This window comes from Lineus longissimus, chromosome 8 (assembly GCF_910592395.1).
Source record: "Lineus longissimus chromosome 8, tnLinLong1.2, whole genome shotgun sequence".
In the NCBI taxonomy this organism is placed as follows: domain Eukaryota; kingdom Metazoa; phylum Nemertea; class Pilidiophora; order Heteronemertea; family Lineidae; genus Lineus; species Lineus longissimus.
Window position 1 is genome coordinate 19926546 of NC_088315.1, and position 17808 is coordinate 19944353.

At 41.6% G+C, this 17808-nt stretch overlaps 2 protein-coding genes across 2 annotated transcripts in view; one reads left to right on the forward strand and one right to left on the reverse strand.

Annotated features, from left to right (window-relative positions):
- LOC135492910 (ankyrin repeat and KH domain-containing protein 1-like) overlaps positions 1-11097 on the reverse strand; it is a 37183-nt gene extending 26086 nt beyond the window's left edge. Inside the window, exons 1-12 of the mRNA XM_064779633.1 lie at positions 10999-11097; positions 9893-9975; positions 8931-9108; positions 8041-8167; positions 7558-7611; positions 6966-7052; positions 6255-6341; positions 5601-5699; positions 4584-4682; positions 4125-4223; positions 3662-3760; positions 450-548 (exon numbers count right to left, since the gene is read on the reverse strand). Coding sequence (XP_064635703.1) covers positions 450-548; positions 3662-3760; positions 4125-4223; positions 4584-4682; positions 5601-5699; positions 6255-6341; positions 6966-7052; positions 7558-7611; positions 8041-8167; positions 8931-9108; positions 9893-9917 — 1053 coding nt within the window. The 5' untranslated portion in view covers positions 9918-9975; positions 10999-11097. The remainder of the gene's footprint in view (positions 1-449; positions 549-3661; positions 3761-4124; positions 4224-4583; positions 4683-5600; positions 5700-6254; positions 6342-6965; positions 7053-7557; positions 7612-8040; positions 8168-8930; positions 9109-9892; positions 9976-10998) is intronic.
- Positions 11098-13359: 2262 nt separating this feature from the next.
- On the forward strand, positions 13360-14289 carry LOC135493016 (D-alanine--D-alanine ligase-like). The gene has a single exon (XM_064779766.1). The coding sequence runs from the start codon at positions 13360-13362 to the stop codon at positions 14287-14289; it is 930 nt and encodes a 309-aa protein (XP_064635836.1).
- The last annotated feature ends 3519 nt before the right edge of the window (positions 14290-17808 follow it).

The following is a 17808-nucleotide window of genomic DNA, read 5'->3' on the forward strand; positions in this document are numbered from 1 at the left end:
TCACGTCAGCGCCCGCTTTGATCAGGTCTGCTACGACTTCCTTGTGACCCCTCAGGCAGGCGTCCATGAGTGCCGTCTCGCCACCCTAAATGTCAAAGATAAAAGACAACAAGCAAACAAGTCAGCAATGTTAAAGCTTCATCCACATTTTTTACATGTAACTAAACCAAGAGGAAAGAATGAAATATCAGAAAAAATGCATTAAAAACAAAAGCCTTGACAACACGAATATAATATTAATCACTTCACTCAATTGAGAAAGTATAACAATTACCAGTAATTTTCATCAATTTTTCATCAAAACGAAAGGTGTTGCCGATAAATATTGATTTTTTTGGGGAGGGGTCAGCAAATATCAATTTGTATGCCGATTCATGACGCATTACTATGTAAGTTTATCTAGCCTCATATAGAGCCATCAACTCATTGCCATGAATCTGATACTCTACCTCATTTCTGATGTTCACGTCAGCGCCCGCTTTGATCAGGTCTGCTACGACTTCCTTGTGACCCCCAGGGAAGGCGTACATGAGTGCCGTCCAGCCAAACTAAATGTCAAAGATAAAAGACAACAAGGAAACAAGTCAGCAGTGTTAAGGTTCATTCACATTTTTTACATGTAACTAAACCCAGAAGTATTAGGGTAGCAGGAAGGGTTGGGCGTTTGTGGTTTCTGAGTCTGAGGGGGTTGGTGTCTGTTGACTGTGCTTTAAGAGAGACTAGGCATGGCGCCAGTCTCTCTTAAAGCACAGTCAACAGGCATTTGGTCTCAGTATTTGGGTTTTGATTGCCAGGACTGTACCCCTGTAAAAGTCAGAGGAGGAGAAGTTTGGAATGATGAAAGCATTGAAGAAGAAGAAATGTTATTATATATTGAGGAAAGCAAAATTTATTATGAGACTAGAAGGCAGTGTCCTGACTTGATTATTTTGAAAATGGCAGTCTGAACACATTAAAAGGTGGAACATGGCATTTTATCGACTTTGAAGTGTTCCGCAGTTAAAGGGAGACTATAGGCAGCAGCTAGGTAGGCAAGATGAAGTCATACAAATTTGCCAATAGGGGTCAGTCATATCTCTAGGCATGGCGCAAGTCTCTCTTAAAGCACAGTCAACAGGCATTTGGTCTTAGTATTTGGGTACAGAATCAAGGCAGAATCAAGGCAGCTCAGAGAGCAATGATTGAACGATGCTGTGGACAAGTCCAAGGATACTGCATCAGTCACGACCAACTTCTCATCAGAAAGCGTCACCACCAGCATATTCAATGTTCAGTTCCAACCTGTACCAGTCCAATGCACGCCTGTCATGGTCAGCAGTGGTCAGCTTAGCGCGATATGGAACATTCTTCCGAAACTCAAGCGAGGGAAGTCTGCTCATTAGCATATCTCGCGCACTGCTCCTTCTTGTCAAACATCGTAGTGAAATCGTGGTACAGTGGGGCGTCCTCGAGGATTGCAGCTGGTCGGACAGACGTGAGGTGGAATGTGGGCGGCTGCACTTCTTCGTTGATGTGCGATGGCAGATAGCACAGTTGTTGCGTTGCATGACAGCTGAAAGTGAATGTGATATCATAGAACTGAGGCGTTTGCAATGAGACTATAGGTGAAGTAGAAGCAAGGAGTGAAATGGGCCATCTTCCAGTGACTAATATACAGAGTAAGGGCACTGGGTGTTGTTAGATTCAGCATTGAATGTATTCCTCGTACAAGCGTGAATAGTGTGGACATACAGTGAGAGGTGAGAGACCCCTATTGACTACTTCTTGTAACTTTATCTTGGATATTATATTAGTATTGAACTTCTAGCCATGGATTATGAAGAAATTGAAGTTGTAGGCATGGAATATGAAAAATTATTCAACGTTGAAAGACATTATTCCATGAGGCTTTGCTGTGATCGCAAAGGACGCGACGCGATTGGTTCACATGCTAATGAGGTATGATAATGATAATTACCTCTATAATGCTACTTGGATAGCGACTGTGTCGTTGATTGCAACAGTGGTCTATGTCAATGTGTGCCTGTAATGTCAATGAAGTATGATGAGGTGATGACGATAGTGCAATTGACTAGGTGGCGCATTTTAGAATCAGCAGTGAGCACTGTGTGTAACATGGTGGAGGCAGCGGAGATAATAACTGTGTCGAAAGTATTGTTATAGGGCCTTCCCTAGGCCCATGGGGTTAAATTTACAATCCACGATTGAAAAGACGTAGTTTGATCGCATTCAACTATAAATCCATTGAACAGTTGTGTTCCTTGGCTTTAGTCAACCGATGACCTTTTGTTGGGCCATGATCGGGGATTGTAAACTGTAAATGTATTATGGACTGGGAGACGGGGGAAACACAAGTGAAATAGACCAAAACAAGTGATTTTGGGGCTTTGGTTTAGACGCATGCCCCACATGCGCCATGCGGGATTATGCGGGATTATACGGTTCATGTGAACTTGTTGACATCTACATGATCTAGTGCCGTTATTGGTCATGGTACATGGTAGGCCTAATCATCATGGCAATATGTTTCAGGAAAAGCTCGGAGTAAAATGAACTGCCGATGAATAATGATGTTGTTCATGTTTACCATGTTTACTATACATAGCCATAGGGTATGCACTGGCCAGTGCACTTTCTGCACGTCGTCATGGTCATGTACGTGATACCTTGCATATTTTGTTTTTTGAATGTGCATGCTTTTTGGGCAAAATCGCTTGTACCAACACTAATGAATAATGTCTTCTTATCCCTATGACTCCATACACAGTGAGGGCATTGTCCCATTCTCATCAAATGGTAACTTATTGTACCGTATTAGGGTGGAAGTTGGGGAGCAGATACCTACCGCTGCACGCCTGTCATAATCAGCAGTGATGAGCTTAGCGCGATATGGAACATTCTTCAGAAACTCAAGCGAGGGAAGTCTGCTCATTAGCATATCTCGCGCACTGCTCCTTATTGTCAAACATCGTAGTGAAATCGTAGTGGAAAACGTCTGGCTTTGCGCCAGACGTTGAGACTAATAAGTGAAGAACTAGTAGGTAAAGAACTTCTACTTGCGCGAGACTGCTCTGATAAAATTATCATTGCAGAGACTACGGTGACGTACACATATATTTTTTACAATCAAAAATGCCCTCAAAAGACGACATGGAATGATTATTTTATTGATATTTCCTACTATATACCTTCCAATTATCACTTTATACAAATAGATCGGCGTTAGGTCGCATGCTTTTCTTTCCTGGTGACACTATAAAGCAAAATAGTTGCAACCCCGTAAATGCGCTATAAGTCCAATAATAAGTGACGGTGACCCGTTATAAATGTTTCGCCAGCTTCGCTTTTTTGCCGCTACGCGGCGCGTTGGGCCCTTGCGTCAAGAGGAAAGAATGAAATATCAGAAAAAATGCATTAAAAACAAAAGCCTTGACAACACGAATATAATATTAATCACTTCACTCAATTGAGAAAGTATAACAATTACCAGTAATTTTCATCAATTTTTCATCAAAACGAAAGGTGTTGCCGATAAATATTGATTTTTTGGGGAGGGGTCAGCAAATATCAATTTGTATGCCGATTCATGACGCATTACTATGTAAGTTTATCTAGCCTCATATAGAGCCATCAACTCATTGCCATGAATCTGATACTCTACCTCATTTCTGATGTTCACGTCAGCGCCCGCTTTGATCAGGTCTGCTACGACTTCCTTGTGACCCCCAAGGCAGGCGTACATGAGTGCCGTCACGCCACGCTAAATGTCAAAGATAAAAGACAACAAGCAAACAAGTCAGCAATGTTAAGGTTCATTCACATTTTTTACATGTAACTAAACCAAGAGGAAAGAATGAAATATCAGAACAAAATGCATTAAAAACAAAAGCCTTGACAACACGAATATAATATTAATCACTTCACTCAATTGAGAAAGTATTACAATTATCAATAATTTTCATCAATTTTCCATAAAACGACAGGTGTTGCCGATAAATATTGATTTTTTGGGGAGGGGGTCAGCAAATATCAATTTTTAATGCAGATTCATGACGCATTACTATGTAAGTTTATCTAGCCTCGAATGGAGCCATCAGCTCATTGCCATGAATCTGATACTCTACCAGAAATATGATGTTCACGTCAGCGTCCGCTTTGATCAGTTCTGCTACGACTTCCTTGTGACCATCATAGCAGGCGTACATGAGTGCCGTCCTGCCATCCTAAATGTCAAAGATAAAAGACAACAAGGAAACATGTCAGCAATGTTAAAGCTTCATCCACATTTTTTACATGTAACTAAACCAAGAGGAAAGAATGAAATATCAGAAAAAAATGCATTAAAAACAAAAGCCTTGACAACACGAATATAATATAAATCACTTCACTCAATTGAGAAAGTATTACAATTATCAATAATTTTCATCAATTTTCCATTAAAACGACCGGTGTTGCCGATAAATGTTGATTGGGGAGGGGTCAGTAAATATCAATTTGTATGCCGATTCATGACGCATTACTATGTAAGTTTATCTAGCCTCATATAGAGCCATCAACTCATTGCTATGAATCTGATACTCTACCTCATCTCTGATGTTCATGTCAGCGCCCGCTTTGATTAGTTCTGCTACGACTTCCTTGTGACCCTCATCGCAGGCGAGTATAAGTGCCGTCTTGCCATACTAAATGTCAAAGATAAAAGACAACAAAGAAACATGTCAGCAATGTTAAGGTTCATCCACATTTTTTACATGTAACTAAACCAAGAGGAAAGAATGAAATATCAGAACAAAAAGCATTAAAAACAAAAGCCTTGACAACACGAATATAATATTAATCACTTCAGTCAATTGACAAAGTATTACAATTATCAATAACTGACCAGTGCATAAATGGAAAGGAATTTGATAGTAAAAGATCAATACAGTACACGTAACCCCAATGAATAACCACCGTTTTGGAGAGTAGAGGACCAGATGAACAAAATAAAACAAACTTTCGTTTGAGTAGCACCATATGTCATATTAGTGGCGTTTTGGTTATGAGCGGTGTGGAAACCATACAATTTATTATGCGATGGCAATCCTGTTTAAGTGCTGATGTTCGATGCTCAAGGTTAAAACACAAAAAGAGAGCACTTGGCAATAGACAGACAGTCTTATTATGGCAAGTATTCTGACTATGAGCGAAGTGGAAGTGAGGCAACATTTTAAACATGTTATCGATAGTATGACAAGTAATTACATTTTTTATGTGAGTTACTGTCTATCTTCTGACGTATGCCAATAAGAAAACTTTGAAATGAGGAAATCATTTTCGCAGGGAAGCAGCTGTTTGCATCCATTTTGGAAGCACTTGTCATTACTCAGCTGTAAAACTTATGGTTAAGAAGCCGTGCAAACAATGTGGTTGTGACCAATGCTATGCGAATGTCCTGTTTGACGTATGACAGTTCTTGGAGAGAGTAGATCTAGATGAAGTGCAGTTTCAAGTCTTCATAGCTTAGTATCATAGTAAGTCCTACTATCACTCAATCAGTGACAATAGTGCAAAGGAGTTTAATTGGTTTTCTAATTCAGCAATGATCGAATTATACATACATGTGGTTTTATATTGACATCAGCTCCTGCATCGATCAACCTTCTTACACGACTGACTTCATTCTCAGAAACAGCGCTCATGAGAGGTGTCATTCCGTTCTGAAAGTACAGCACCAGTACAAAAAAGAACTTACTACAACAACTACATGCACAACAAGATTAAATTGTCCGTGTACTTAGTTATAGCGAAAAGATGAGTAAAAAGCAAAAACGAAACAAAAAAAGAGATCTCCTGATCTATGCCGCACAAAGGAGCGATTATAACCAATGGTTGTTGCGATTGAAGACGTTTGTTTGCAATTGAGTAAATCGGCGCTATAATAGCACCAAATAAGCGACAGCGCCGATTCAGACTAATTCGCAACCAAACGATTAAAATCGCAGCTCCTTACGATTACAAGCGCTGCCACCTCTCGTCTGGGGTAACACTGGTAATCGCTGCGATTTATATTGACTCGAAGGTCGATGCCACCTGTGATGATCACGCTGAATGATATCGTCGCATACCATCAGGTCGCAACGATTTCAATCACTTTTTTAATAGGCATATAAATAACAAAAATAAAACCAACGGCTTCCCTGCAGCATGCCGTAGGTGCCAGTCTGGCCTAATGTCTGTCCAACGTCATTTACTAGTGTATACGTAATTTTTACCTGATCAAGTTTATTGATGTCAGCACATGGTGGCGCTATATATCGAGCCTGTGTTCGTGCTGGTTCAGGTGGCCTTGCTACAGGTGCCTGAAATATTGTGAAGAATAGAGTTTAACCGTGATATTTTGGTTCTGATATAAGACTTGAAAAATAGTTTAAGTGCATTATCATAAACAACACTGAAAACATTTGCTTCCTCAATTCGAGAGGCAAATGGTCGTCTATGATGCATTTCTAGCAGTTGACTGAGAAACGTCTCTGTTCGTAGGAAACAGGCTTATTCTTATTCTGACGATCCCCGGTAACATCAGAATAAGTCAGATTCGTCACCCGTTACTAACCAGAAGTAACTTGCAAATGAGCGACATGTCGACAGCGCCGATTCAGACTAATTCGCAACCAAACGGTTTAAATCGCAGCTCCTTACGATTACAAGCGCTGCCACATTATTGTGCGACATAGAGATCTCTCGTCTGGGGTAACACTGGTAATCGCTGCGATTGATATTGACTCGAAGGTCGATGCCACCTGTGATGATCACGCCGAATAATATCGTCGCATGCCATCAGGTCACAGCGATTTCAATCACTTGTTTAATAGGCATATAACTAACAAATATAAAACCAACGGCTTCCCTGCAGCATGCCGTAGGTGCCGGCCTGGCCTACTCTCTGTCTAAACGTCATTTACTAGTGTATACGTAATTTTTACCTGATCAAGTTTATTGATATCAGCAGATGGTGGCGCTTTATATCGAGCCTGTGTTCGTGCTGGTTCAGGTGGCCTTGCTACAGGTGCCTGAAATATTGTGTAGAATAGAGTTTAACCGTGATATTTTGGTTCTGATATAAGACTTGAAAAATAGTTTAAGTGCATTATCATGAACAACACTGAAAACATTTGCTTCCTCAATTCGACGGGCAAATGGTCGTCTATGATGCATTGCTAGCAGTTGACTGAGAAACGTCTCTGTTCGTAGGAAACAGGTTTATTCTTCTGACCATCCCCGTCAGATTCGTCACCCGTTACTAACCAGAAAAAGAAACTGCGCATTGGACGCGTAGCCGCAAAAAAACCCGGAAGAAAATTTATTATGTCTGCTTGTGCCTCTGATGCATGAAAAAACATATTTGAGGTGAAATGCGTTGATGTTCAATTAAAACATAACTTCCAGCTATTTCAGCATCGATACCGATTAATACATGGTGTGCAACGTCCCTCAGGTCTCTGTTTTTAGGAGGAGGGATACGGACGCACAACGCCGATAGATCAGAACAAAAGCATGTCACATAATCAGCCTTACCGAATAGGACGTGACTGGACCTTCTGCACCACTGGATAGGGTACGAATTGATGACTTGAAAGATAAATCGACATATCATTAATTAATCAATTAATGTTTGAAAAAGAAATGTTTCGTCATATTCAGCATAACTATAGTTGGTGAGTAACAGAGGTAGAGTATCTTCCCAACTTCAAATTTTGTTAATTTCTTGAGCAAATTCGCCATCATATAGAATATGCCTACAAGTTCATTATCATTCTTATAATCTATGCTGTGAATCCTTCGCCTTAGAATCTATGTCGTAAACTTTAACCTGTGATAGTGTGCAAATTCCTGGACAACCAGGACCGTCGATGTATTTTTGGGAAGGGGTGTAAAAGGTGGAAATTCAGTAAAAATTTAAGTCATCAAGAGTCATGCGTTGTCAAGTACTCTTCGGGGAGATGGGTAGGGTTGTCATAGGAGACCTGGAAGTAAAGAGGGCTTGGCTAACTACTCTACCTGTTGTTGACGATACTCCTCTATTTTCTGAGTGTATTCCTTGATTACTCTGATGCAATCGTTGCGACATAGCAGCTCGAGTGCCTTGATCAAGACATCATATCTGCCAACACTTATGTGGTCAAGTCTGCAAAAAAGTCATTGCTTACCAAAGAGTTGCCAGTATCTGACAAGAATAAGCAATCAAAGCCAGTTTTTTGTTCAATGTAATGATAATAATAATATAGCGAGTTTTTATATAGCGCTCTTCACTGTACTATCTACTGTCTCAAAGCTCCTCACAGTAGCACACATTATTACCCAGCCTATCCAGAGACCTTTCTGGAGAACCAAGGGCAGCCACAATCTAGCGCACTCAAGAACATTTTAGTCCAGTTGAGAGTTACAAAGTGGCACCGACCGGGTATGTAGAAGTAACACTTTTAGGCATGATTTATTCGTGTTTAAGGATTTAAGTCGTCATGGATAAGGGGATTGCGATCGAGATCTAATAAAACTATGTGTGATACACGAACAAGTCGGAATTCCAGAAGTATTCTACAAAAGTCAAGGAACTGAAGGAGTCAATTAAAATTTAAGAAAAAAATCCCCGTCGATTTATCCTGACTGTTAGTCGCGCAGTATACGAACAGGAAAGTTAAACTGGCCAATTATGAGAATACTAGATATCCATTAGAGAAAAGAATTACCGTGTTGCTGTTGGTCAATGAGTACATATCTGGACATATATGTACATCACCATATTGGTGGGTATGCAAGCGACATATAAATAGCTGACAGTCGACTTTTATCAAACATAGTTGTCGGTTCACTTTGTACATCTAAGATTCGTCATTTACTCTTCTCACCAAGCACTTGCGATAATAATTCAAAATCAAAGACTGCCCTACCGTTCCAGCAAGTCCCAAAACTGAATAAATCTTCTGATTTTCTCAATTTCCCTGCGAGGTACTCTGTCAGTCATACAAAAGATTTGTTTTAGATCACTGAAGTTTGCCTCCGTCAGCATTCCGGTTAGCTTGCACATTAAATCAGCGTTCCAGTCCTTGTCTGTTGTAATGACTGCATCTGGAATGAATTAATGGCAGTCAGTGGACTACTTTTATCAAAACCATGCTATCGGCTTCATTGCGATCGACGGCAGTGTCGGTAGAAAACTGCTTCGCTTGAGACCAGAATCAGCGGTCATTCAGAGTCTTGATAAAGATCTTATGCAGATTCGCATACATGAACTTGTACATTCGTTTTTGGACGGCAGATATTCCGTTTACCGTTTAAAGAATGTGATCATGTTTTTACTTTTGAGAGAAAAGCCTAGTTTCTGGGTCACACTACATTCTTTCAATATCAAAGTGTTTTTCATACGGTTCTTGCCAACATGGCCGAAGGTAGGTGAGCAGGTGTATATCTTTGTCGATGAAACTTTAAGGAGAAAACAGCCTTTCTATTCTTGGTCGAAGGTTGCCGTGTAATTTTCGGATCACTGGTTCGATTTCCTTCGCAAGGAATATATTTCTAGCGTTCGGTTTTCGATTTATGGCTATACTACACAAACAGGCCTGTGTCTCTTATAAACCTGGCTGTGGTCTCTTGTTCTTCCCTTGACCCCGAGAGCTTAGTCTCCAATGATGCACGGTATGGCAAGCATGGATATTCGTTGCTGAGCTGTGTTCATTCCAATCCTTCCCTGCTAGAGCTGATCTCTTCTACATAAGTACCCCTTGGTTGACCTCGTAGGATCACATAGCATTACATAACAAAGACTTACATGGGAAGCACAGGATGTTCCTATTGGCTGCTTCCAGAAAACCATATGCATGTTCGTAGGCTACAATAGACCCCTGCAACTTACCGCCATTTCCTTTAGCAGCAGCCATTGTAAGTATAGACTGACGTACCAGACACTTAACGAGAAAGGGGAGCGGTATTTCGCATCTGAAATATAAGAGGAAAGTCACTGGCAGAAATAAGAGTCAATGCTGCCGATATTGGTAGGATTCCACCTTTTGGGGTTTAACAACGCATTCACAAAAATAGTGCCTGTCATTGAGTACTAATATCAGGATTACCAATTAGTTCTATCATGAGTCGATTGAATTTTTGTTTTTGAATAACCTACCCATTTTCCCTTTCACTAGAATTACCACCGACGTCACGATTTTCCCCGACGGAAAATAGTTCAACATAAATTTAGCCAGGCATGTTCATAATCAGACTTAGTTTCGTCGCTTTCCATATACAGTAGAACCTCTCTATTAAGGACACCCTTGATACTGACAAGTGCTTAATTGAGACATGTCCTGATTACTGAGGCCAAATTCAATGGAAATGAGCGATTTGAGGCCATATTCAATGTCGTTCATAGGGAGGGTGTCCATAGTAGAGATGTGTCCACTAGGCGAGGTTCCACTGTACATGCCATATTTCACATGTGCACAAATTCTCAAAATTGCCGCCATCAACATTGCCGGTTCATGCGTTAACATCAAAGCCAAACGTACATTTTGACGACTGGTGACGAAACGTACCGAAGCGGACCAGACCAGATCCACGCAAACCAGAAAGCATGTGATTATGTGATTTCCAATTCCAAGATGGCAACCATTGACTTCCTGGTTCGTATCTCAGCCTTACCGAGGCTATGGGCTTCGAAACTATGATGAGATGAAGGAATAGGCCGTGTAGGTCCATCAGGTCCAAACATGTTTACACAGGGCCAACCTAAATTTCAGTGTTTTGGGATCCTTAGATCCAGAGGCAAAATGAGTAATACAAGTAAAATGTAAGCCGTTAGAAAAAGAAAGTTGCTAATTGAAGCCAAAAGTATATGAGCGAACCAGCTATCAAGATAGAGGTTCATCTCGACGACAGGTGACGGAACGAAGTTGTACTGTCCAGATGAGATGAAAGAGCATACAGTCTCAAAACGGTTATAATCGGAGAATGTTGTATACGCACCTGAATTAGCTAGGATAAAATACGAATACCAGTGTACAGCACGTATTCAGGACACGTCCCCCAGACCATAGGCCTGTGCAATGATCTGCGTTAGAGAAGCATACCATATCAACTCGATTCATCTTGATATGAGCAGCGACAATACAACAAGATATACAACGCCGCCAACCGTGACAAAGCATTCACTCAAAGGAAAAGTTGCATATAAACGGTGGCATTTTAGGTAAAACCTGGTTTTAGGATATGGAACGAATACTCTTACTGAGTATTCAGTATCGGCATTTCTTCCATTTTTAAAAATTATATTACACGACTTACACTTGTTGCCCGGCGACCCCGTCCCTCCATGTGGCGCCATCTATCCTTGAGGCCTCTACCTCAAAAAAGTCGACAGAAATTCAATCTTAATGATAAAAACATGAAATAAAGAGCGTTTTGTGGGTTTTTTTAGGCACAGAGCATAACTGAGGCACTTTTGATGTACCCTTTGTTTGAATAAGAATGAAATTCAGAATTTCATCTTCCGAAATTTACGTATATATCTCACTTGGTTGGGTGATTTACTTGCCCTGGCGTAGAAGCCCCGGTTTTAAAGCCATTTGTAGAATCGTGAAGAGCCAGGAATTTTAGTTCCTTAAACCCACGCTGGTTCATCGAGAAATACAATTACTTATCGGGGGGGGGGGGCTGAGTTGACCTCGCAATCACTGGCCTTTCAGATCTGGAGCTCGAACTGGTTTCGAGGTACATGCAGACCTTTTGCTGATGTAACATGTGTTAGTGACAGCAATGTGACACTGTGCTAATGGGGCCAGCTGCGGCACCGATTCAATTCTGGACGTAGCCCTCAACTGCTGAATTGGAAAAAAATGCAGGACACGCGTACTCATGTTATCACCGATTAGCTCAGTCATTATGTAGTGCGATGAATCTACAAAAATGTGGGACTCCCCTGTTAAACTGTCACCGATGTACTTATTCATAATGTTGCGGTCAATGTAATCTTCGCATCCCCTGGTCATGGATCGATGCTACATCGACGCCGATGTCAGATGATGTCCGAGGATTGGAAGTCCATCATACCGACTGTTTTTTGGCGATAGATTGCGTTCCGTTAATGAAGAATGGTGGGTTTTTTATAAAGAAATACTGCCTGGCGCGTGGCATTATTCCTGGTGGGGTGGCTATCAAGAATCGTGTCCGAAACGGCGGCTAATTACACAGGAGCGACATAATAAAAAATTTCGAATTTCAACAAAAAGGATTATGGTGTAATCAACCGACGTTGGTGAATTTTTGATGAATCTATGTACCATCTTAGGAGGAAAATATCAAATCCTGGGGACATTTGAAACGTTGGAGTAGTGATAAAGTGTCGACGCCCGGAGATGACCAGGGGGTGCATTGTTTACATTGACGGCTGCATTATTCTAAATCTCACACATGTTGAACTACCACAAAGGTAGACAATTTAGACAGACATACGGCCTGAGCCTTATCTACAGCATGAATGAGGCTATTCATTGACCGACCCAGTTTTTCATATACTATGAGAATTATCATATTCTTATAGTATTATCATATACTCATCGTCTGATCGAGCGTTGCCGAGGCAGGTAAATATAAGCAATCACATTTCGATCTCGAATTATTTGATCGAGGCTTGCTTATGCAGCTGTCCAGCGAACCCAGGTCAACTCCAAAGAGCGCGCTGCGTACGATTCGCGATATCACTTTTCACCCTCACGTTGTGACTTTTGATGTCTTCAAGCCGAGGTCAGTTAAGTGACCAGTACAGTGAAAACATAAATCAAACCAGGCCTCATACGCAGCGTACAATCAAAGACAAAATTAGGGAGTTTTCGCAAATCCCCCGAAACCCCAACGAGAACGTCTATCTCATTATTCGACCTCCTAAAACGAAGTCGAACAATAATGGGATTGGCGTTCACGTGGACGTTGGGGGGGGGGGGGAGCTTTGCGAATGCATAACTGATTTTGGTTGTCATATTCGCACTTAATCGGGCGAATTAAAGGGGTGACGACGGGTGATTGCATAATACGCTATTACCCCTTCTGCCTGCCTGAATAACTGCAAAAGTAATCACCACGATTAGTTCGGCATGAGCAAAATCGCGTACGAGTGAAATGGTTTTGTCTTTTATTGGGACCGTGGGCCCGTGCAGTGACAACGTGTATCCAACCCTGCATCCTTCTACAAGTACAGCTACATACATATTATTTCCTTTTCCAGTAAACAGCGGCCTCAACGTATACCAAAAGAATATTACCTGCTTGAAGTAGAAAAAAACACGGTGATTGTGGTAATATTCAAATTGACGAGAAGATTTCACTATAAGTATGAGGCTGGAGGCGACGAAACCATTAGAGGTAATTGTTCTAAAAGGCGGGATTTCTTTGGAGAGAAACATTTCGTTAGCTTCTGGAGGTGCAGTTGCAGAAGCTTTGCGGAAAAGTGGACATCAAGTACGGGAAATTGATATCGTTGAGGGATGCTTGCCAAACGATATGGGAACAGCTGATGTCGTATTTCCTGTATTGCATGGAGCTTTTGGCGAAGACGGCAAATTGCAGGCTTTATTAGATGAAGCGGGCTATAAGTACGTTGGAACTGGCGCTCAGGCGAGTGCTGTTACTATAGACAAGTATGAGACGGTATGTTTACTCCGTAACAAGGGCATAGATGTTGCCGCATCTCAAGTATTGAAATCCGTTGATCAAGCATTGTCGACGATTCATAAATTTCCTGTAATTGTAAAGCCGAATAGTCAAGGTTCAAGTTTTGGAATGAGTATTGTCGAAGAGGAAGCCGAGCTGGGTGTCGCTATACGAAAGGCATTTACAGCGGACGAGAAAGTTCTGGTAGAAGAGTTCATTTGTGGCTCAGAGACGAGTGTTGGACTTCTCTTCGGCAAAGCTTTGCCAGTGGTTGAAATTGTCACGCCTGAGGGTTTTTATGATTACGATGCCAAATATGTCTTCTCAAAAGGCAAGACAATTTATAATTGTCCTCCCCAGAATATACCGCGTTTTGTTCAAGAGCGTATGCAGGCAATTGCAGAAACATGTTATACAGTCACCGGGGCCAGAGATCTGCTGAGGGTTGATATGATTTGGCAGCAAGAGTCAGATCGGATTGTTGTACTGGAGGTTAACACAATGCCCGGCTTCACGTCGAGTAGTCTATTGCCGAAATCAGCTGCTCAAGTGAATGTGGGGTTTAATGAGCTCTGTCATAAGCTAGCCGTGGCCGCTTTTAAAAGGTCATAATATTAGGTGAACTGTAGACTTGTTACGAAGAGAAGTCAGCAGTGCTATTCATCATCTTTGCGAGACAGCATTTCAGGTACTGATAGTAATTGAACTACCGGGTCCCCTTCTGTAGCAATTCCCCAAGTAATCAACTAGTCTGATTAGTAGTCTGAAAATAAAGGCGTGCAGGATGTAAATTCTTCAAGCATGAACCTAGACATAGTGATATATACATTACAGCCAAAACACTGGCGGCGTCAGCAGTTCGTTCTATTTCCAGTGATGTTCTGGCCAAATGTTCGCTGTATTGAAGTTGCTCTGACAAAAAATCATCCAACGGATGGGTGCCGCTGTAGCTCAGCCACGGAACCGGTTCTCACGGTGAACTTGCTTCTACCAATGTGACCAGCAAGACGGCCAATTTTGACTGCGGGACTGTTTAAAATCTAACGGCTGAGTGGGGTGTCGTGTTATTTAAAACTCGACACATCATAGTGTTAATTGTGGACAAGATTGGTCGCTCCCTGCCAACTCTCGAGAGAGCGAATTATTTTCCTTCCATGCCCTACTTTACTTCTTTTCTTGTAATCGCATCTCCAATGACAGTCACGCGGTGAATCCAGCGCCGTCTCTTTAACTTCGGGCAGCATTCGATTGCTGAGGCCTCTCCTCGACACTGCCAGTTGTTTCCGCGTTCGTCCCCCTTTCACGAAATTCGTAGCTCTCTGACTTATTCCTGTTAAAGCGATTGTACAATAATTCACCAACGAGGACCAAAGCCCCGACAGCAATCGCACAGGCAACAACAATAAAGGCCCCAGAGACGGATGCTAGATCCAACGGCTTGATAGTCCTTCCGTCTTTACCTGCTGCGCATCTTCCTCCCTCCCACCATTTCTTCTTCCAGTTGACTATGAAGCCTGCCTGTTGAATTTGGCTTATGCTGAAAAACACAGAGTAATGCTTTTAAAGCGGGTGACAGCACATGACTCATGCAGATAGCCTTCTAAAATAAAGCATCATGATACCATACGTAAAGCATAACGCTACGCGCCACGACGCAGAAAATGGCGATGAACGAGAACATTGTCAACCATGTTTTAAACGACTGGCGCACTTGACTATTCGCTCTCTCGTCGACCTGCAACCGAGACTAAACCTTCTTTGCCTAAAGTCGTTCAATGTTGTTTCGAAGCTTAGATAGTGTAAAACATGCGACTCTGATAGTACGTCGATTACGTCATTGTCAGGATCATGGCACTATCCAAGTCCATCGAGGAAAACGTAACGGCGTCATAATGATTTCCCTGACCTGACATCGGCCTCGGGGAAACTTGGCAATTCCGTAGTTTTTATTTTTTCCATTTCCTGGGAAATTTGGTAATGTCTTATGATATTGTAGTGTGGAAGGTGACTGAGTACAGCCGACCGTTGACTGGAAGTATCGGCCTTATTTTATACTGCGCTAGTCCTTTGACACTTACATTTTGTTAATCGCCTCGCCGAATAGCGAATTCTTCGGAAGAGCAAATCCATATCCCGCCGTAAAGAATTGCTGATCCCCAACAGTAAACTTGTCACAATTTGTATTGGCGAGGTATTCGAAGAAAGCCTTGTCACCAATCCACGCCCATTTCCCTTCGTCCATTAGCTTTAACCGTTCTCCCCAGGCCATAGGTCTTCGTGGCATCCCCTCCATCATCGAGTAGACTTTACCGTAAGTAGACTTTGGATCCGATTCCTATATTGACAATTTTTAAAAACAGAGCAGTTGTAGATACCCAAAACACAAAATATATCATAATGACTCATCTCCACATAAGCCATTCACGCGGCGTATTTCGCACATGGGGCCCTTGTCTGTTAGCATATGCGGTGTGAGACAGCAGGGAGCTTGGAAAATTTCTCGAAACGTCAACGTGAACGCATATCCCATTGTTCGACACCGTTACCAAGAGATCGAACAATGCGATATGTGTTCTTGTTGGCGTTAGGGGCTTTGCGGAAACTCTCTATGTAAGAAACGCTTGAAATAGCTATACCAACGAGCCGACTCGGTCAAATTGTCCTCTAACCCATATGTCTCATCAAGTTCATGTAGCAGCGAAGAGTTGTTTAGAATGTCATCAGTGACTTGAGAAGTGGTGCCGAGTGTCTCATCGACCATGCTGGTGCTATCAAGTCCCATCAAAAATGATCTATTTGAACCCTCGTCTCTTGTTATTGCCTGACTGCTAATACTCTCGGTACCAACAGTTCTCACACTCGATGCAGCATAATGTTAGCAGTCTCGAGTTCCCCTCGGGTTGTTGATAAATGTAGAACGGAAAATTTTTTAGCGGTATAAAATTTTCGCGAATGCCGAACGAAGGATATATTCGCGGCAGAATATTTTCGCGAATCAAACTATTGTTCTAATGAAATTTAAATTGTCTACTTTGACATAGAGATCTTAGTGAATAGGCGCTGCAGTTTGGATGGCTATATCAGAATACTCAACTCCACTGTCAGCAGGTGTCATTGTGTCGGGTAATTAGGCCTGCTCAATATAGCACACAAAGATGGGTATTTATTACTAGTAATTATGCAATAGTCATTCAGTGTTTTTCTACACTTTGTATAATCAGGAGAGAATTGATTTGTTTTCGACCCTAAATTCCTTCACGTCTTTCCAGGCTCTTGATAGTGAACAAAAGGTATCTTTCCTTATGTCATACAACCAAGGTGATACTGAAATATGTAAATATGTTATCAACTTTATTACAACATGTCTCAATAAAAGAAAACACTAATACCAATACTAGGACAAATCGATTCTCACCTGACTATCATACATACATACATACATACATATATACATACATACATATATTACTGCAAATAGGCTTTTTAGCCTGTAGCAGGTTTTTTCTTCTTAACTTTTTCTGCTGATTGCGGGAGTGCGGTGGGGTGGAAGCGAGGGTTTAGGATTGGTTTTGGGTCGAGGCTAAATGACTCAGATTTGTAGTGGGCATCTATCTGGTTTTTAAATATATTTAGAGACTCTGCGTTAACAACATGGTTTGGTAGGCTGTTCCATGGGTCAATGACTCGGTTTGAGAAAAAATACTTTCGTGTATCCATCCTGGCTCTAGGTTTGTTGAGTTTAAAAGAATGCCCTCTGGTCAGGTGTTTATCATCAGCTGGTCTGAGTAGTTTTTCTCCTTCAATATTATAAAATCCATGTGAGATTTTATACGCCTCTATCAAATCTCCTCGTAACCTTCTATATGCAAGACTAGGTAAACCTACGAGCTTTAATCTCTCTTCGTAGCTTTTGTCCCTCATACCTGGAATCATCTTTGTAGCACGTCTTTGTACATTTTCCAGCACTGTTACGTCTTTCTTCAAATGGGGCGACCAAATCACGTTTGCATATTCTAGGTGAGGTCTCACCAGGCTTTTAAATAGGATGGCAAACATCTTCGAATCCAGGTATTCAAAAGATCTCCTGATCATGCCTGCCACTTTGGTGGCTGTATTTGCCACAGTTTCTAC

What these genes read in the sequence shown, in the direction of transcription:
- LOC135493016 (XM_064779766.1), top strand. Translation starts at nt 13,360, where the DNA reads ATGAGGCTGGAGGCGACGAAACCATTAGAGGTAATTGTTCTAAAAGGC.